This window comes from Pseudophryne corroboree, chromosome 1 (assembly GCF_028390025.1).
Source record: "Pseudophryne corroboree isolate aPseCor3 chromosome 1, aPseCor3.hap2, whole genome shotgun sequence".
Classification (NCBI taxonomy): domain Eukaryota; kingdom Metazoa; phylum Chordata; class Amphibia; order Anura; family Myobatrachidae; genus Pseudophryne; species Pseudophryne corroboree.
This window is the reverse complement of record NC_086444.1, coordinates 639,491,447-639,513,193: the sequence shown is the minus strand read 5'-3', so window position 1 is coordinate 639,513,193 and position 21,747 is coordinate 639,491,447. Positions and strand designations below refer to the sequence as shown.

General features: G+C 47.4%; 1 protein-coding gene across 1 annotated transcript in view; it reads left to right on the top strand.

Annotated features, from left to right (window-relative positions):
• Positions 1-21,747, top strand: part of ARL9 (ADP ribosylation factor like GTPase 9) — a 69,589-nt gene that overhangs the window by 30,537 nt on the left and 17,305 nt on the right. The window contains exon 3 of the mRNA XM_063914608.1: positions 20,315-20,490. Coding sequence (XP_063770678.1) covers positions 20,315-20,490 — 176 coding nt within the window. The remainder of the gene's footprint in view (positions 1-20,314; positions 20,491-21,747) is intronic.

The following is a 21,747-nucleotide window of genomic DNA, read 5'->3' as shown; positions in this document are numbered from 1 at the left end:
CCAATTTACCCTTCTCACCAAGGGTACCTCAGGTTTGTGGTACAGAACTGTCACTATCAGTTTCAGACGCTGCCGTTTGGATTGTCCACGGCACCCCGGGTCTTTACCAAAGTAATGGCCGAAATGATGATACTCCTTCGAAGGAAGGGAGTTTTAGTTATCCCTTACTTGGACGATCTCCTGATAAGGGCAAGATCCAGGGAACAGTTGGAAGTAGGGGTAGCACTATCTCAGGTAGTGTTGCGGCAGCACGGTTGGATTCTCAATATTCCAAAATCGCAGCTGATCCCGACGACACGTCTTCTATTCCTAGGGATGATCCTGGACACAGTCCAGAAAAAGGTGTTTCTCCCGGAGGAGAAAGCCAGGGAGTTATCCGAGCTAGTCAGAAACCTCCTAAAACCAGGCCAAGTCTCGGTGCATCAATGCACAAGGGTCCTGGGAAAAATGGTGGCTTCCTACGAAGCAATCCCATTCGGCAGATTCCACGCAAGAACTTTTCAGTGGGACCTGCTGGACAAATGGTCCGGATCGCATCTTCAGATGCATCAGCGGATAACCCTGTCACCAAAGACAAGGGTGTCCTCTCCTGTGGTGGTTACAGAGTGCTCATCTTCTAGAGGGCCGCAGATTCGGCATTCAGGACTGGGTCCTGGTGACCACGGATGCCAGCCTGTGAGGCTGGGGAGCAGTCACACAGGGAAGGAATTTCCAGGGCTTGTGGTCAAGCCTGGAGACATCACTTCACATAAATATCCTGGAGCTAAGGGCCATTTACAATGCTCTAAGCCTAGCAAGACCTCTGCTTCAAGGTCAGCCGGTGCTGATCCAGTCAGACAACATCACGGCAGTCGCCCACTTAAACAGACAGGGCGGCACAAGAAGCAGGAGGGCAATGGCAGAAGCTGCAAGGATTCTTCGCTGGGCGGAAAATCATGTGATAGCACTGTCAGCAGTGTTCATTCCGGGAGTGGACAACTGGGAAGCAGACTTCCTCAGCAGGCACGACCTCCACCCGGGAGAGTGGGGACTTCATCCAGAAGTCTTCCACATGATTGTGAACCGTTGGGAAAAACCAAAGGTGGACATGATGGCGTCCCGCCTCAACAAAAAACTAGACCGGTATTGCGCCAGGTCAAGGGACCCTCAGGCAATAGCTGTGGACGCTCTGGTAACACCGTGGGTGTACCAGTCAGTGTATGTGTTCCCTCCTCTGCCTCTCATACCCAAGGTACTGAGAATTATAAGACGGAGAGGAGTAAGAACTATACTCGTGGCTCCGGATTGGCCAAGAAGGACTTAGTACCCGGAACTTCAAGAGATGCTCACAGAGGACCCGTGGCCTCTACCTCTAAGAAGGGACCTGCTCCAGCAAGGACCCTGTCTGTTCCAAGACTTACCGCGGCTGCGTTTGACGGCATGGCGGTTGAACGCCGGATCCTGAAGGAAAAAGGCATTCCGGATGAAGTCATCCCTACCCTGATCAAAGCCAGGAAGGATGTAACCGCAAGGCATTATCACCGTATTTGGCGTAAATATGTTGCGTGGTGCGAGGCCAGGAAGGCCCCTACAGAGGAATTTCAACTGGGTCGATTCCTACATTTCCTGCAAACAGGAGTGTCTATGGGCCTAAAATTGGGGTCCATTAAGGTTCAAATTTCGGCCCTGTCGATTTTCTTCCAGAAAGAACTGGCTTCAGTTCCTGAAGTTCAGACGTTTGTCAAGGGGGTGCTGCATATACAGCCTCCTTTTGTGCCTCCAGTGGCACCTTGGGATCTCAATGTAGTTTTGGGGTTCCTAAAATCACATTGGTTTGAACCACTCACCACTGTGGACTTAAAATATCTCACATGGAAAGTGATAATGCTGTTGGCCCTGGCTTCGGCCAGGCGTGTGTCAGAATTGGCGGCTTTATCCTATAAAAGCCCTTACCTGATTTTTCATACGGACAGGGCAGAATTGAGAACTCGTCCTCAATTTCTCCCTAAGGTGGTTTCAGCGTTTCACCTGAACCAGCCTATTGTGGTACCTGCGGCTACTAGGGACTTGGAGGACTCCAAGTTGCTGGACGTAGTCAGGGCCCTGAAAATATATGTTTCCAGGATGGCTGGAGTCAGAAAATCTGACTCGCTGTTTATCCTGTATGCACCCAACAAGCTGGGTGCTCCTGCTTCTAAGCAGACTATTGCTCGTTGGATTTGTAGTACAATTCAGCTTGCACATTCTGTGGCAGGCCTGCCACAGCCAAAATCTGTAAAAGCCCATTCCACAAGGAAGGTGGGCTCATCTTGGGCGGCTGCCCGAGGGGTCTCGGCTTTACAACTTTGCCGAGCAGCTACTTGGTCAGGGGCAAACACGTTTGCTAAATTCTACAAATTTGATACCCTGGCTGAGGAGGACCTGGAGTTCTCTCATTCGGTGCTGCAGAGTCATCCGCACTCTCCCGCCCGTTTGGGAGCTTTGGTATAATCCCCATGGTCCTTACGGAGTTCCCAGCATCCACTAGGACGTCAGAGAAAATAAGAATTTACTTACCGATAATTCTATTTCTCGTAGTCCGTAGTGGATGCTGGGCGCCCATCCCAAGTGCGGATTGTCTGCAATACTTGTACATAGTTATTGTTAACTAAATCGGGTTATTGTTGTTGTGAGCCATCTTTCCAGAGGCTCCTATGTTATCATGCTGTTAACTGGGTTCAGATCACAGGTTGTACGGTGTGATTGGTGTGGCTGGTATGAGTCTTACCCGGGATTTATGAATCCTTCCTTATTGTGTACGCTCGTCCGGGCACAGTATCCTAACTGAGGCTTGGAGGAGGGTCATAGGGGGAGGAGCCAGTGCACACCAGGTAGTCCTAAAGCTTTACTTTTGTGCCCAGTCTCCTGCGGAGCCGCTATTCCCCATGGTCCTTACGGAGTTCCCAGCATCCACTACGGACTACGAGAAATAGAATTATCGGTAAGTAAATTCTTATTTCTCTAACGTCCTAGTGGATGCTGGGGACTCCGTCAGGACCATGGGGAATAGCGGGCTCCGCAGGAGACAGGGCACATCTAAAAAAGCTTTTAGGTCACATGGTGCGTACTGGCTCCTCCCCCTATGACCCTCCTCCAACCCTCAGTTAGGTTTTTGTGCCCGTCCGAGAGGGTGCAATCTAGGTGGCTCTCTTAAAGAGCTGTTTAGAAAAGTTTTTTTTTAGGTTTCAATCTCAGTGATTCCTGCTGGCAACAGGATCACTGCATCGAGGGACTTAGGGGAGATATTTCCAACTCACCTGCGTGCAGGATGGATTGGAGTCTTAGGCTACTGGACACTTAGCTCCAGAGGGAGTCGGAACACAGGTCAGCCTGGGGTTCGTCCCGGAGCCGCGCCGCCGATCCCCCTTACAGACGCTGAAGAGACGGCAGAACGGAGGTCCGGAAAACAGGCGGCAGAAGACTCCACAGTCTTCATGAAGGTAGCGCACAGCACTGCAGCTGTGCGCCATTGTTGTCACACGGCTCACTGACTCAGTCACGGAGGGTGCAGGGCGCTGCTGGGGGCGCCCTGGGCAGCAATATAATTACCTTTAGTGGCAAAATAAATACATCACATATACCCATTAAGGCTATATGTATGTATTTTGACCCAGGCCAGTTTCTTAAAAACCGGGAGAAAAATCCCGCCGAAAAAGGGGCGGAGCTTATTCTCCTCGGCACTCAGCGCCATTTTCCTGCTCAGCTCCGCTGGTGAGGAAGGCTCCCAGGACTCTCCCCTGCACTGCACTACAGAAACAGGGTAACAAAGAGAAGGGGGGCATAAATTGGCGATATTTATATATTAAGAGCGCATATATAGTAAACAACACCTTCTAGGGTTGTTTATATACATTTATAGCGCTTTTGGTGTGTGCTGGCAAACTCTCCCTCTGTCTCCCCAAAGGGCTAAGGGGTCCTGTCTTCGATTAGAGCATTCCCTGTGTGGCTGCTGTGTGTCGGTACGTGTGTGTCGACATGTATGAGGACGATGTTGGTGTGGAGGCAGAGCAATTGCCGATGATGGTAATGTCACCCCCTAGGGAGTCGACACCGGAATGGATGGCTTTAGTTATGGAATTACGTGATAATGTCAGCACACTACAAAAGTCAGTTGACGAAATAAGACGCCCGGCAAACCAGTTAGTACCGGTTCAGGCGTCTCAGACACCGTCAGGGGCTGTAAAACGTCCTTTACCTCAGTCAGTCGACACGGGTACCGACACAGATGAATCTAGTGTCGACGGTGAAGAAACAAACGTATTTTCCAATAGGGCCACACGTTATATGATCACGGCAATGAAGGAGGCGTTGCAGATCTCTGATACTGCTGGTACCTCAAAAAGGGGTATTATGTGGGGGGGGAAAAAACTACCTGTATTTTTCCCAGAATCAGAGGAATTGAATGATGTGTGTGATGAAGCGTGGGTTACCCCCGATAGAAAATTGCTAATTTCAAAGAAGTTATTGGCATTATACCCTTTCCCACCAGAGGTTAGGGCGCGCTGGGAAACACCCCCTAAGGTGGATAAGGCGCTCACACGTTTATCAAAGCAAGTGGCGTTGCCGTCTCCTGATACGGCCGCCCTCAAGGATCCAGCAGATAGGAGGCTGGAAACTACACTGAAGAGTATATACACACATACTGGTGTTATACTGCGACCGGCAATAGCCTCAGCCTGGATGTGCAGTGCTGGGGTAGTGTGGTTGGATTCTCTGACTGAAAATATTGAGACCCTGGATAGGGACAGTATTTTATTGACTCTAGAGCAATTAAAGGATGCTTTTCTTTATATGCGAGATGCTCAGAGGGATGTTTGTACTCTAGCATCAAGAGTAAGCGCGATGTCCATATCTGCCAGAAGAAGTTTATGGACGCGACAGTGGTCAGGTGATGCGGATTCCAAGAGGCATATGGAAGTATTGCCATATAAAGGAGAGGAATTGTTTGGGGTCGGTCTTTCGGACCTGGTGACCACGGCAACTGCCGGCAAATCCACCTTTTTACCTCAGACCCCTTCACAACAGAAAAAGACACCGTCTTTTCAGCCGCAGTCCTTTCGCTCCTATAAAAAGCGACCAAAAGGACAGTCTTATCTGCCGAGAGGCAGAGGAAAGGGTAAGAAAGGGCAGCACGCAGCCCCTGCCCAGGAACAGAAGCCCGCCCCGGCTTCTACAAAGCCATCAGCATGACGCTGGGGCTTTACAAGCGGACCCAGGAACGGTGGGGGGTCGACTCAAGATTTTCAGCAATCAATGGGCTCACTCACAAGTGGACCCGTGGGTCCTGCAGATAATATCTCAGGGTTACATGCTGGAGTTCGAAAGGTTTCCCCCTCGCCGGTTCCTAAAGTCTGCTTTACCAACGTCTCCCTCAGAAAGGACGTCGGTTTTGGAAGCCATTCACAAGCTGTATTCTCAGCAGGTGATAGTCAAGGTACCCCTCCTACAACAGGGAAAGGGGTATTATTCCACTCTATTTGTGGTACCGAAACCGGACGGTTCGGTAAGGCCTATTCTAAATCTGAAATCCTTGAACCTGTACATACAGAAATTCAAGTTCAAGATGGAGTCACTCAGGGCAGTGATAGCGAATCTGGAAGAAGGTGACTTCATGGTGTCCTTGGACATAAAAGATGCTTATCTACATGTCCCGATTTACCCCTCACACCAAGGGTATCTCAGGTTCGTGATACAAGACTGTCATTATCAGTTTCAAACGCTGCCGTTTGGTTTGTCCACGGCCCCTCGGGTCTTTACCAAGGTAATGACCGAAATGATGGTTCTTCTACGAAGAAAAGGCGTATTAATTATCCCTTACTTGGACGATCTCCTGATAAGGGCAAAGTCCAGAGAACAGCTGGAAGTCCGTGTGGCGCTAACACAAGTAGTGCTTCAGCAACACGGGTGGATTCTAAATCTTCCAAAATCTCAATTGACCCCGACAACGCATCTGCTGTTCCTGGGTATGATTCTGGACACGGTTCAGAAAAAGGTATTTCTCCCGGAAGAGAAAGCAAGGGAGTTATCCGAACTTGTCAGGAACCTCCTAAAACCAGGAACTGTGTCAGTACATCAATGCACAAGAGTCCTGGGAAAGATGGTGGCTTCGTACGAAGCGATTCCATTCGGCAGATTCCATGCACGGACATTTCAGTGGGATCTGCTGGACAAATGGTCCGGATCGCATCTGCACATGCATCAGCGGATAACACTGTCACCGAGAACAAGGTTGTCTCTCCTGTGGTGGTTGCAGACTGCCCATCTGTTAGTGGGCCGCAGATTCGGCATACAGGACTGGGTCCTGGTGACTACGGATGCCAGCCTACGAGGTTGGGGAGCAGTCACAAAGGGAAGAAACTTCCAGGGCGTGTGGTCAAACCTGGAGACGTCTCTTCACATAAATATACTGGAGCTAAGAGCGATCTACAATGCTCTAAGTCTGGCAAAACCGCTGCTTCAGGGTCAGCCGGTGTTGATCCAGTCCGACAACATCACGGCAGTCGCCCACGTAAACCGACAAGGCGGCACGAGAAGCAGGAGTGCAATGGCAGAAGCTGCAAGGATTCTGCGCTGGGCGGAGAATCATGTCATAGCACTGTCAGCAGTGTTCATCCCGGGAGTGGACAACTGGGAAGCAGATTTCCTCAGCAGACACGACCTTCACCCGGGAGAGTGGGGACTTCATCCAGAAGTTTTCCACATGATTGTGAACCGTTGGGAAAAACCAAAGGTGGACATGATGGCGTCTCGCCTCAACAAAAAATTGGACAGGTATTGCGCCAGGTCAAGAGACCCTCAGGCAATAGCTGTGGACGCTCTGGTAACACCGTGGGTGTACCAGTCAGTGTATGTGTTCCCTCCTCTGCCTCTCATACCAAAGGTACTGAGAATTATACGGAAAAGAGGAGTAAGAACGATACTGGTGGCTCCGGACTGGCCAAGAAGAACTTGGTATCCGGAACTTCAAGAGATGCTCACGGAGGATCCGTGGCCTCTACCTCTAAGAAGGGATCTGCTTCAGCAGGGACCTTGTATGTTCCAAGACTTACCGCGTCTGCGTTTGACGGCATGGCGGTTGAACGCCGGATTCTAAAAGAAAAGGGCATTCCAGAGGAAGTTATTCCTACCTTGATTAAGGCTAGAAAGGAAGTGACTGTACAACATTATCACCGCATTTGGCGAAAATATGTTGCGTGGTGTGAGGCCAAGAAGGCTCCAACGGAAGAATTTCAATTGGGTCGATTCTTACATTTCCTGCAAGCAGGATTGTCTATGGGCCTAAAATTGGGGTCCATTAAAGTTCAAATTTCGGCCTTATCAATTTTCTTCCAGAAGGAATTGGCGTCAGTGCCTGAAGTACAAACTTTTGTCAAAGGTGTACTACATATACAACCCCCAATAGTGCCTCCAGTGGCACCGTGGGATTTGAACGTGGTTCTAAATTTTCTCAAATCTCATTGGTTTGAGCCGTTAAAATCGGTAGAATTAAAATACCTTACATGGAAGGTAACCATGCTGTTGGCCCTGGCTTCTGCCAGGAGAGTTTCAGAGTTGGCAGCTTTGTCATACAAGAGCCCATATCTGATATTCCATTCGGACAGGGCAGAATTGAGGACACGTCCTCAATTTCTCCCTAAGGTGGTTTCGGCATTTCACTTAAACCAGCCTATTGTGGTGCCTGCGGCTACTAGCGACTTGGAGGACTCCAAGTTACTGGACGTTGTCAGAGCATTAAAAATATATATTTCAAGGACAGCTGGAGTCAGAAAAACTGACTCGTTGTTTACATTGTATGCACCCAACAAGATGGGTGCTCCTGCGTCTAAACAGACGATTGCACGTTGGATCTGTAGCACAATCCAACTTGCACATTCTGTGGCAGGCGTGCCACAGCCTAAATCTGTAAAGGCCCACTCCACAAGGAAGGTGGGCTCATCTTGGGCGGCTGCCCGAGGGGTCTCGGCATTACAACTTTGCCGAGCAGCTACGTGGTCAGGGGAGAACACGTTTGTAAAATTTTACAAATTTGATACTCTGGCTAAAGAGGACCTGGAGTTTTCTCATTCGGTGCTGCAGAGTCATCCGCACTCTCCCGCCCGTTTGGGAGCTTTGGTATAATCCCCATGGTCCTGACGGAGTCCCCAGCATCCACTAGGACGTTAGAGAAAATAAGAATTTACTTACCGATAATTCTATTTCTCATAGTCCGTAGTGGATGCTGGGCGCCCATCCCAAGTGCGGATTGTCTGCAATGCTTGTACATAGTTATTGTTACAAAATCGGGTTATTACTGTTGTTGTGAGCCATCTTTTCAGAGGCTACTTCGTTTTGTTATCATACTGTTAACTGGGTTCAGATCACAAGTTGTACGGTGTGATTGGTGTGGCTGGTATGAGTCTTACCCGGGATTCAAGATCCTTCCTTATTGTGTACGCTCGTCCGGGCACAGTACCTAACTGAGGCTTGGAGGAGGGTCATAGGGGGAGGAGCCAGTACGCACCATGTGACCTAAAAGCTTTTTTAGATGTGCCCTGTCTCCTGCGGAGCCCGCTATTCCCCATGGTCCTGACGGAGTCCCCAGCATCCACTACGGACTATGAGAAATAGAATTATCGGTAAGTAAATTCTTATTTTTTTCCCCGTCTGTGTCATGGTCTGAGAAAGGCCCATAATGTCTACCACAGACTGGAGGGGATGCAGTTAAGCCGGCTGTCGAGATCTCGGCGTTCAGGATCCTGAAGTGAAATCCTGACAGACGGTAATGCCGTCAGCACTCGCCACAGGTTTTCCCACTCGTGGGTATCCACAAGACCCACAGAGTGGGAATAAAACCTGTGGGGAGTGCAGCAAGCCACCGAGCCCACAAGCGGACTCTTTGCTCTCTCATCGCTGCCGGTATTCTGGCTGCCGGGATTCCGCTCTTAGTATATGGACAGCCAGCATCCAGTCCACCGGGATATCATTATCATCCCGACTGGAGAACCAGATACCAGAAGAAAAAGTTCAAGAAACTGAAAGCTATCCACTTGAAGTTCCAGAACTTGTCTTCAGTCCATCCAGCAGCACCTGAGATAACACTGAGTAGTAGCCAGACATAGCACTTATAATTATATGTATTTTAATTAGAAAAACTAAAAACTTGACTTCCGGTGGGCGGTGCATCTGGATGGCCGCATTTTAGACCAGCTCCGTTCCCCCTCTCTACAATCCGACTGCATCTCCCCTCAATACTGCTGAGTAGGGGGTCTATCCTCCTCATAAGAAAAGAGGGGACCCCGCTGTTCCAGTGGAGCCGAAAATCGGGAACTTTGGAGCTGAATTTCCACCGGAGTCAGGCCTGCAGTAAATCAGGCCTCCCCAGCACCCGGTGGCGTGGCGTGGCGCCGGAAGACGCGGTGCTGCTTGGAGGGGAGCTGCTGCATCTCTTGCCTTGCCCTACTGCCGCTGGGGCTTGGCGTGGACTGCTGAGGAGACGACAGAAAAGGGGTGCCTGTAACAGTGAGACGCCGTTGATAGGAGCGCTGCCTTCCCGGGGACCCGCCGTGGCCGAGTTCGGGCCTGCTCTTGGTGATTATCTCCCCCTGGGCCGCTTATCCCCGCTTGCCAGACCCCTTGCCAACCCGAGATTTACCTGCATCGGAGCCCGGACTTGCCGGGGCGAACGTCGGCGGGTGCTGCGCGGCCCGTCTTCCCCCCCCCCCCCCCCCGTGGTGTCGAGTGGCTTGGCTGGAGCAGCTGGAGGCCCATGTCGGGGAAGCCGCCGGAGTTGTTCGCCACGCTGTCCCGGACCTACTAAATTTCACACAAGAGGGAGCTGACGGAGTGGCTTTGTCCCGGCGGCCCTGTGGAGCGGCGGTGGAACCTGAAGCGGATAAGAGGTGGCCTTGGGGATCTCCAAGTACACTGCGCTGATAGCCCTGCAGGCGGATCTTTATGGCGGTCCTCGGGCTGATGGCGTGCTGAAGCGGAGGAGGGAAGCTGCTTACCTATATCCGGACCCCAGTCTGAACTATTCTCCGGACTCGTTTCGCTGGAACTCAGGGAGCAGACGCGGTGCTGCTGGATGCAAGACGGACCCTGGTCACCTGGCTGCATCTCTCCCCCTGCAGGGTACTAATATTGTTTGTTTATCCCCACTCTCTCATCTAACACCCTTTCTTCAACTTCCCCATCTCTTTGAACCTCCCCACCTACTGTGTTTCCCATACCCCACCCTGCACCCCCCTACCATATATTCTATTTTCCCTCCCTATTGCCCTCTTCTCTTAGGTCTCTGGACGGTGTGCATTGCTATCACTGGACACATACCAGATTCTGGACACAAACTCAAGCTCTGATAGCCCAACTGTGCACCGGAGCAAGTTTGATTGTTAGGCTTTTGGCCTTACTTGTGCTATGAAGTTTGCTATATAGGTTGTGCAGATAGTGCATGTAGCTTATACAACAGCGACATCTAGTGTCTTTTTGACGAATAGCTGTATATATTACTTGATTCAGGTTGAAACATAACACAACTGCGGTGTGATTACACAGTGTTATTGCTTTTCCATTAAGTGCTGTTTCTCATTCAGTGTATCCTTCACACAACATGCAGTCCTAATTTGACCTATTGAGTGGCCTGTTTCAACAATCCACTCATCAATTCACTACGGGTAGCTAGTAAGGTTGCAGGTTGGAACTATATTGGTGCTTGGAAATTTATTATATAGGATAAGCAGGTGGTGCACACGGCTTAGGTAACGGTGACATCCAGTGCCTCTCAGACAAATAGCCGTGTATATTGCCTGATTGATTTTGAAACATAACACAACTGCAGTGTGATCTTACAGTCTTATTGTTTTAACATTAAGAGGTATTTCTTGTTCAATATATCTTTCACCCGACATATAGGTCTAACTTAATCTTTTGAAGGATCTTTTTCAAACCTGCACACAAGTGCTGCACAAGCGAATAACCTTTTCGCTCAGATTACCAGTAAATAGTGACTCAACCGTTGTGTGCGGATAACACTTTTTGGGAGACTGTGTACAAAATATTTTTCTGTGTGCCTAACATTCTAAGAATTCAAACAAGCCACTCATTGATTTACTATAGGCTGATGTTAAAGATGTATGCTTGAATTGGATGAATGCTATACAATTCATCAAATAGCGTATACAGGTAGGGCATACAGTTTATGCAACAACGACATCTGGTGTCGCTCTGACAAATAGCAGTGTATACTACCTGACTAAGTTTGAAACATAACATAATAGCAGTGTGACCCTACAGTCTTAGAGTTTTTCCACTAAGAGTTTTTTTTCATACTCAGTGTATCCTTTAAACAGCATGTAGGCCAGCTCCTACCTTTCGAGTAGTCTTTTTCAAACCTGCAAACATCTACTGCAAAGGCAGATATTCTTTTTGCCCAAACTAACAGCAATTAGTGACAGAGATAGAGAAAAATGGACAAATACTATAACAGAACAAATTCCCAAAAATCCCACCAATCCTCTACGAACACAAGGACGGGGAAATCCAAAAATAACCAAGGAAGAGCTACTGCTCCTTCTTCCCCAGTGCACAACTCGGAAGAGGATGATTCTTTAAGCGCCCCCTCCTCTCCCACTCAGGTCCCCAGAGTTCCCTCGGCCATAGAAACGGCCCAGGAAATCTCGAAAATCATCATGCCATTAATTGATAAAAAACTGGAAACCTTACAAACTGCATTCGATGCAGCCTTGGCTAAAATAGATACCAATACTACCCGTATTGCTTCCCTGGAGCAACGGACCAGTGATTCGGAGGACCGTGTAGACTCACTACAACGACTGGTAGATACCCAGACCTCCTCCATCCAAAATCTCCAAGCTAAGGTTGATGATATGGAAAATCGTCATCGACGAAGTAATCTTCGTTTCATTGGCATCCCCGAAACAGTTAAGGGCCCTAAACTGCTTGAGTTCCTCACAGTTGACCTCCCCAAAGAATTGGGAACCCATGATTCCCCTTTCCTAGTACATATTGAACGGGCACACAGATTGGGACCAGAAAGACCCGAGTCCGCGGCTAGACCAAGGCCTGTTATAGCCAAATATCTAGACTACCGTATGAAAGAGGCAACTCTGGGTGCTTATCGTAAAATCTCAAGGTTAGAGGTAAATGGGTCAAAAATTTTAATCTTCCAGGATTTTTCGGCCTCTGTTTCCCAAAAAAGGAAGGAATTTGGAGAAATATGCAAACTACTCCACGACAGCGGTACACGATTCCAACTATTGTACCCGGCTAAATTGCGGGTGCAAGATAATGGCCGCGACGTATTTTTCTCTGACCCGAAATTGGCCAAAACACACTTTGACAGGGTATTTCATACAGAGGGTCCATCTGATCGCTAAATATAAAGTGGTTGACTCAACCATGTACGTTAAGAAATAATGCCAGTAGATACTACAAGGCTACTCGAGATGATCTGATGTTTGATTTTTATTTTGTTTTTGTTCTTATATCTCTCATTTTTTTGTGGTATATGTTCATGGGTGTCAATACTTTAAACGTATTGACTACTCTTAAGATGTTCGGTTATGGAAAATTTAGAAAATGTGAATTGAAGCATTGTTTGTATGTTAAGTCGAAGCTGCCGGGGCCTGCACCCTCCCCCTGTCCCCCTAGATACTCGACCCCTTCCGATGGCTGGGACGGAGGGGTCTTTCCAACACGCACATACCACATGGCAAGAAGGTTTCCCAAAATGGGTGTTGGATAATGCAATCTAACCCTCAACCTATCCCTTCTTTGAATACCCCTGCCCCTCTGAAGCTAATATCCTGGAACGTGGGAGGCCTCAACTCTCCCATTAAGAGAAGGAGAGTGGTGAACCACTTACGTAAATTTCATCCAGATATTATATTTCTGCAGGAGACCCATTGGGAGACGGGAGGCGAATCGACACTGCGGGCTTCATGGTTGGGCGAGTGCGTCTCATCTAAATTTCGCAATAAAACCAGGGGAGTGTCGATCCTATTTCAAAAAGATGTTCAATACTCTATCACTAATTCTATACTCGACTCAGAAGGAAGATTTATAATTTTAGACGTAATCATATGGGGAACAAATTACACACTAGTTAATATCTATGCACCTAATGTATCAACTTCGGAGTTTTTACAATCTTTAGCTCAAACCCTGGCGCAGCGGCAGAATGGTCTCCTAGTACTTGCGGGTGACTTTAATTCGGTAGATGACCCAAAGATTGATAAACAGCCTGTCCCACAGAACCCTTCGTCAGCTTCTTACACACAAAGACATTTCCTCAAGACAACATTACAGCTTAGTGACATTTGGAGGCTCTTTAACCCAACCGACCATTCCTTTACCTTTTTTTCAGCAGTACATGGCTCATGGTCTAGAATAGACTCCTTTCTCATAGCTGATCCCTTGGTGTCGCGTGTTTTAAAAGTTGACATCCACAATATCCTGGTCTCCGACCATGCCCCAATTACACTTCATCTCACCAGATCTTCGTCAGCTGGGAACTTTAAGCCCTGGAGATTCCCGACCTATCTATACAATTCGGAAGACTTTCGTCTTTTTCTAACAAATAGTTGGATGACTTTCACTGACGACAACATTGATTATTGGGAGAAACCAACTATATTCTGGGGAGCATCTAAGGCTACTATGAGAGGGAGCATAATGGAGTATATCTCCAAACGAAAAAAGAAAGTCTCCGCGCAATACCAAGCTCTTCATGCTTCATTAACGGCTGCTTTGCGAACATACATAGATTCCCCTTCCCCAGAAAATAGACAAGAATACACACAGGCAAGACAGATGTTGGATGATTTTCTGCTGTCCCAGGCACAGCGCGATTTGACTTTTTCAAAATCTAAATACTTTCGGTGGGGCAACAAAACCGGACGATTGTTAGCCACCATGTCCAAATTGAGCGCCCCAAAGAGATTAATCACCGCCATTAAAGACCCGAACTCGTCTTCTATTGACACAACGACCTCACGTATCCTAACACACTTTGAAACATACTTTTCTAATTTGTACGATGCACGTCCATTTGATCAGACATTACATGACAGTATTTTGTCTGAAGCAAACCTTCCCAAATTGTCCAGCTCACAAAATGAAGTATTCAAACAAGATATCACTCTTGAAGAAATAACTAATGCTATTTCGAAACTAAAATTACATAAATCACCAGGCCCAGATGGGTTATCCAACGAATATTACAAAATACTTCAGGGACACATAGCACCTGATTTGGGGGAACTGTTTAATGAAATTCTACACAATAGTACAATCTTTCCTCATTTCAATGACTCACACACAATCCTAATCCCCAAACCACAGCGTGACCCCCAGCAAATTGATTCGTATAGACCAATTACGCTACTCAATACGGACATTAAAATACTAACCAAAATTATGGCGGATAGACTCCAGCTGCTGCTCCCGCAGATTCTCACTGATCACCAGCTGGGATTTGTTCGACATAAACATCTAGTCAAAGGAATTCGAACAGCGATAGCAGCGGTGGTAAAATCTCATGGAGAACCACATACCCAAAATATTCTCTTAAATCTGGATACGACCAAAGCGTTTGATACTGTTTTATGGCCACATTTGTTTGGAACTCTCCACGCACGGCAATTTGACCCAATGTTCATTAACCTTATAAAATACATCTATACCACTCCCTCCACCTCTCTAATAATAAATGGATACAGTAGCAACACCATAGTGATGTCTAGGGGTACAAGACAGGGTTGCCCCCTTTCCCCTATTCTATTTAATTTAGCTATAGATCCATTACTTAGACTTCTTCAAGATGGAGATTACTTTAAGGGGATCCAAATTGGTCGAAAAGAAATAAAGTTGACCGCTTTCGCGGACGACATTTTGTTGTTTGTTGGGGACCCAGCAGAATCCCTGGATAGGATATTCTCTCTTTTGACTAAGTATGGACAGGTGTCCGGCTTCAAAGTCAATACGTCTAAATCGGTGGCGCTTCGTCTTGGAACTCCCTCCTCTCGCGTTTCTTTTAAATCCACCATCCCAATAATGTGGACACATCAACACTTTACTTACCTGGGGGTTAAAATCTCACACAACCCTTTTCTCCTCTACAGTCTCAACTTTTCCAATGTTATTCGCTCTATAGCAACAGAATTGGACGGGTGGAAGGGACTGTGGTTGTCATACTTAGGTAGAGCAAACCTTGTTAAAATGATTTCATTCCCAAAATTAATGTTCTTAATACAGGCACTCCCCTATGTGATCTCGAACAAAGACGTAAAGTCGATTAACCGTAGTTTTAGACAATTTATTTGGAAGGGAAAACATCCGAGGATAGGGCTAAACAAACTACAGCAAATGAAACATAATGGGGGGATAAACTTTCCTGATGTCCAATTATACTCATATGCAGCGCATACTAGATATATTAAAGATTGGCTAATCGGCCGGGATCTTTATGCGAACACATCACTAGAAAAGGAATTCTTGGAAGGAATTAACCTCACAAGTTTCCTTCATGTATATGACTGCGAAATTTCACAGGAAATACGTGATAACCCATTGCTTTGGCACACTAGGAAAACCTGGCATGTACTAAGACACAAATTTGGATTAAATGCATACAAATCTCTTTTTCTCACCTTTGTAGATAATCCTGAATTCCAGAATGGGCAGGCTTCCCACCCATTTTTTAGTTGGCAGACACAGGGTGTGAGGACTGTGAGAGATTTGGTCTCTACGTCGGCAAGGAGGCCTTCCACGTTCCAGGATGCTGGGGAACGCCATCCATGGATGGCGGCCCACCCTATTGCATTCTTACAGGCCCAACACTATATTAGCTCTATTATACGTCCCTTCACAATGTTGGACTGGAACAACCCACTAGACATACTACTTCAAAGTCAAAGCTTGACACAAAAAGCCATTTCCTTAACGTACAATTGCATACGGCAAGTGTTTATACCAGACAAATCTTCCACGAACTTAGCTCCTTGGCTTTCACGACTTCCAAATACATCATCAAACGATATACTTCGTTCTCATACCAGAGCATGTGCACTATTGCCTTACTCTCCATATATCACTATGTTTCTAAACATACTGCACAGAGCTTACTTGTCCCCTAACAGGAGTTTCTTGATAGGTAATTCATCAAATTCCAACTGTTACAAATGTGGAGCTAACTCAGCAAATTTATTCCACTGTCTTTGGGATTGCCCCGTAATTCGAGGTTTTTGGACTCAGGTCAGGAAATATTCTACTGATAGCCTGATCAGTTACATCCCTATGACACCTGAATGGGCCCTGTTTGGTATGCTTCCCCCCAATATTCGTACATCACATGGGGGCAAAAGGCTCCTGCTGGCTATAGGAGCAGCGGCCTGCAAAACCATCCTACAAACTTGGCTACAACCCTCTCAGCCATTGTTGGCACTTTTTAAAGCTAAATTACACTACCTATTTAGGATGCAGTGGGTGGAGGTGATACTGGATAGAGAAAACAAAGTTGAGAGGTTCTTTCTAACGTGGGAGACATATATAGCTACCCTGTCACTTCCGTTAAGGACCCAAATTCACAATAGCTTTAAGGACACAGTTTGGTATATGTCGCAGATGGTCGCTAATGACCCTCCGATTCCTCTGTGATATTACATTTTAGTTAACGTCAGATCTCAGATGGGGCATTTTTGTTATATGCAAAACATGAAGTGCCCGGGGGAAGGACGAGGGGGAAGGGTGGGGCTCTGGTGACACGGCAGACATTCACATACATTATGTTTAATTTGACTTTCATTCTCAATTAATGTGAATAGATGAATAAGAATGTGTTTTACAACATTGATATGAAAACGTTTTATTTACTGATAACACGACAATTTGATATATGTGGTACTGTACGATGATGGACCATCTTTCAAAAATGTTGAAATGATTCACCACAATGTTGTTGAATTGACATGATGATGCTTCAATAAAAAAATTTATAAAAAAAAAAAGAAAAACTAAAAACTTAAGTTGGGCTTTTTGGGGAGCTTTTTTAGGAATGGTTTGGGCTTGTTTTGGGCTTATTTTTTAGTCATCAGTTGCTTGTTTTTCATTTCATAGTTGGCAACACTGCTGGTCACACAAACAACTGCTGCAGTTATCAGGAGTGCGGTGACCAAGCCAGCATAATTTATTATAGACTACGGACTATCGCCTCCCCCTGCCCCCCGGCATATGTGACACAGACACATCTCGCTACTGCAGAGTTAGAGAGGGTGAACTTGAAGACACTATTTCTCCTTTTCCGGTTACCATGCGCCAAGGATAGTAACTTCATAACAGGTGCCCGGAGGTGAAACAGATGGTAGTGCTTTCCCCCCATCTACCAACCAGCGTCTGGCAGCACCTTCTCAGTGATCGCCAGGACAGGCTCCTATTGGAGCCCCTTTCCCTGTGACTCACTGATAACTAAGGGCAAATAAGGATTCCTTATTGCCGCAAATTGCAGCAATAAGGAATCTATTTTAAGGGGATGGCCGCAAATGTTAATAGAGATTATTTTAACAATTAGTGCACACATTGTCCCCACACAGGAGATAAATAAAACACATTGCGCCCTCCCCCCACCCTTGTAAAAAAATTAAACTGAAGCTGAAGAGAGCAACCAGATCCTGGGCAGAGAAGAGGGAAGGGGAAGGGGGGCAGACAGATTCTGGGCAGAGAGAGAGTGGGGACAGCCAGATGCTGAGCAAAGAGTGAGTGGGAAAGACAGATGCTGGGCAGAGAAGAGGGAAGGGGAAGGGGGGCAGACAGATGCTGGGCAGAGAGAGAGGGGGGACAGCCAGATGCTGAGCAAAGAGTGAGTGGGAAAGACAGATGCTGGGCAGAGAGGGTGGGAAAGGCAGATGCTGAGCAGACAAGGTGTGGGGCAGACAGAGGGGGGAAGACAGATGCTGGGAAGAGACAGTGTGCCCCAGCCAGATGGTGGGCAGAGAGAGATTTGGAGACATGATGAGCAGAGTGGGGAGACAGACAGATGATTGGGGGCTGGGGGGGGGGGCAGTCATATGTTTGGCAGAGAGAAAAAGGAGACAGATGCTGGGCAAAGGGTCGGCAGCCAGATGCTGGGCAGAAAGTGGGGGCAGATTCTGGGCAGAGAGAGGGGGACACAGATGCTGGGTAGAGAGGGGAGGGAGGGGGGTACAGATGCTAGGCAGAGAGAGGAGAGAGGTGGGGGACAGATGGTGGGCAGAGAGAGAGGGAGGGGGCAGATGGTGGGCAAAGAGAGGGGGAGACAGCTGGTGGGCAGAGAGACAGAGGGTGAGACAGATAGTGGGCAGAGAGAGGGGAGGCAGATGGTGGGCATAGAGGGGAGACAGATGGTGGGCAGAGAGAGGGGGAGACAGGTGGTGGGCATAGAGGGGAGACAGATGGTGGGCAGAGAGAGGGGGAGACAGGTGGTGGGCAGAGGGGAGACAGCTGGTGGGCAGAGAGAGGGGGAGACAGGTGGTGGGCAGATGGGAGACATATGGTGGGCAGAGAGAGTGGGGAGACAGAAGGTGGGCACAGAATATAGAGAGACAGAAACATGCAGAGAGACAGAAGCAGTGGGTGGCAGAGATAGGCAGAAGCAACAGGAACAGTAGCATTAACCTGTGTAGGCAGGCTGATTACTCACAAATGGGGGCCATGCTGAGAGAGATCCTTAATGTCCCAGGGGTCAGGGAAGCAGGTGTTAGTCCCCTCCAATTAGGTGCTCTTCTAATCAGCATGTGCTGAGTTCCTCCAATCAGGGCTCAGCACATGCTCTTCTGACCTTTAGGCTAAGATAATGGGAGATACTCTGCACTGCTGCTGGTGGGTGAGACATGCATTTGAAACTGAAAGGAATCCCCTGCTGCTGCCTCAGATGGATTTCCCCTCTCCCTCCCCTCACAGGTCACTGCAAGACATAAAGACAGTTTAGGGGGAAATAAAACAAACGTGCCTAAATTGCATGTACCTGGATGGTGGCTTATATCTGGCACTGGTCTCTGCGTGGATTGGCTCTCCTACCGACTCTGCTTCTCTCTGCCCTTTTAACAGCTGGTGCACGGAGGCAGATCCTTCCTTTGCCTCCGGGACTTACGTCACTGCATGTTCCTCACTTTAAATCCGAATGCCGAGAACTTAACTTTCTGAGCGTAGCTGCGCACTCCCACTTCAGCGCCCTCTAGCTGCAGCCAGCCGCCTGCCTTCCACTGTCCTTGTAGGACGGAGGCAGCTGCTGCAGCTGCCCCATTACACTGCCTGAGCTCCGTACTGTATAAAAAATAAAAATCGGTCGGCTGTGGGATAGATCGGTGGCCAGGGGGGGTTTCTAGGTACTCGGAAACCCCCCTGCGTGCGCGTATGCTTGCAGCTGTGCAATTCCATCCAAACATGAATTGGGCCCATAGTGAGATCTGAGAAAAGACAGTGGTTAACAGGAAGGAGGGTATAAATACCGGTGAAACAATGACTACCTCACAAAGTTGTATATGCATACTTCCCAATATTTTATAAAGGCAAAATACACCCTGTCCAGAATCTTCCTAAACACACCTAGTGCAAAGCCAACCACTTCAGTGTATGTTCCACCAACTTTGGCCCACCAGTCAGGTTTTATTAAAGTGTAATTAGTTTGGGAGAGTTTCATTTTTGAGATTTTTTTTGTAACAAGTATACACATTTTACTTGCCAGTGGTTAATCCCAGAATTATTATTTATGCATTCTTTAATCTGTCATGCAAACAATGTACATTTTATGCTACACACTCCAATTGATAATAAATGCCCGCAGTTGTATATAGCCACTGCCACTGGTCTCTGTTGCAATAATTCCATTATTTGCCTATTTTTCAGCAAGCTACCGCTGTCATAACACAGCCTGATTTTTACCATCACTCATTTGACAGGGCACATAGATTATTGCATAAAACCATTCTGTATGATTTCTGATGAAGAAATGCTCATTTGTGAAGTAACCAAATGTTCCAGTAAAACCTATAAGCCACCAGATTTGAAAATTTAATCGTTTATAAAGCCAGAATCCTGAAAAATGAAGTTGTATCTTGGGCCAGCGTTACCTTTACGTTTTACTTGGGAGAACGTCCTCCTGTCTTCCTAGAATACTGTGCAATCTGTCAGAATAAAGGAGGAGATATATGAAAGCTTGGGGGGAGAGATAAAGTACCAACCAATCATATTCTGTCATGTTTCAAACACAGCCTGTAACATGGAAAATGGTACCCTAAACTTTACCATGTTTCTATTTCACCTACAGTTGGAGGCAGTGAACAGCTACGTCCCTATTGGAAAATGTACCTCTCCAGGGCATTTGCAGTAATTTTTGTAGTGGACTCTGCAGATCACAGTCGCCTTCCACTGGCTAAAAGACATCTTCATCAGCTGATTCAACAAGACTCTGTCCTTCCACTTATAGTCCTCGCTAATAAACAGGTATTGTCAATTATTGATTTTGTAGATCTATTTAAAGGACCAGTAGATGCATTTACAAATATTTTACTTTAATCACTCCCTCGTATAAATGTTACACCTTACTTTTGAGGCTGTACAGAGAAACGGGATGCAGTTACAATACTGCTAGTCGGGATCCCAACCAGCGTTGAAATACTGACGCCGGAGTCCCGGCACCACAGGCTTTTCTCCCTCTATGGGTGTCCACGACACCTATAGAGGGAGAATATAACCTGTGATGAGCGTAGCGAGCCACTGTGCCCGCAAGGTGCTTTCTAGCGCTCGCCCCGCAGCTGGCATATCGGTGGCCAGGATCCCGCTGTCGGTATACTGACGGATGGATTTTCATACTGATCTCCAGAGAAACCATTCTTGCACTCACATCTGCCCCAACTTTGGGTCATCATCTGTACTAGCCACTTACCCAGTCTAATGACCAAAGAGAAAGTGGGTTGTACAGGTGCAAGGGAGCAGAACCCTTTACAAACCATGCAATGCCATTATATAGCTGCAGGAGTCCATCTGAGAAGTCATGCAGAACATTGCCTTGTTACATTATACATCTGCCATTCTTCCTGAAATACAATAAGAGAAGTGGGCTGTCATGATGGTTAGATGTAAAATCTTACATGGCTGGTTAAGCAGACGAAAATGAAGAGCGGGAATTATTGGTCTTGTTCAGATGCAATCTCAAATGCAGTTTGAGATCTTTTGAGATCTTCTTTTCATCACAAAATAATGCAACATTTCTCTGACATCCTAAGTGGATGCTGGGACTCCGTAAGGACCATGGGGAATAGCGGCTCCGCAGGAGACTGGGCACAACTAAAAGAAAGCTTTAGACTAACTGGTGTGCACTGGCTCCTCCCACTATGACCCTCCTCCAGACCTCAGTTAGAATCTTGTGCCCGGCTGAGCTGGATGCACACTAGGGGCTCTCCTGAGCTCCTAGAAAGAAAGTATATTTCTCTAACGTCCTAAGTGGATGCTGGGGACTCCGTCAGGACCATGGGGAATAGCGGCTCCGCAGGAGACAGGGCACAAAAAGTAAGCTTTTAGGATCACATGGTGTGTACTGGCTCCTCCCCCTATGACCCTCCTCCAAGCCTCAGTTAGGTTTTTGTGCCCGTCCGAGCAGGGTGCAATCTAGGTGGCTCTCCTAAAGAGCTGCTTAGAAAAAGTTTTTTAGGTTTTTTATTTTCAGTGAGTCCTGCTGGCAACAGGCTCACTGCATCGAGG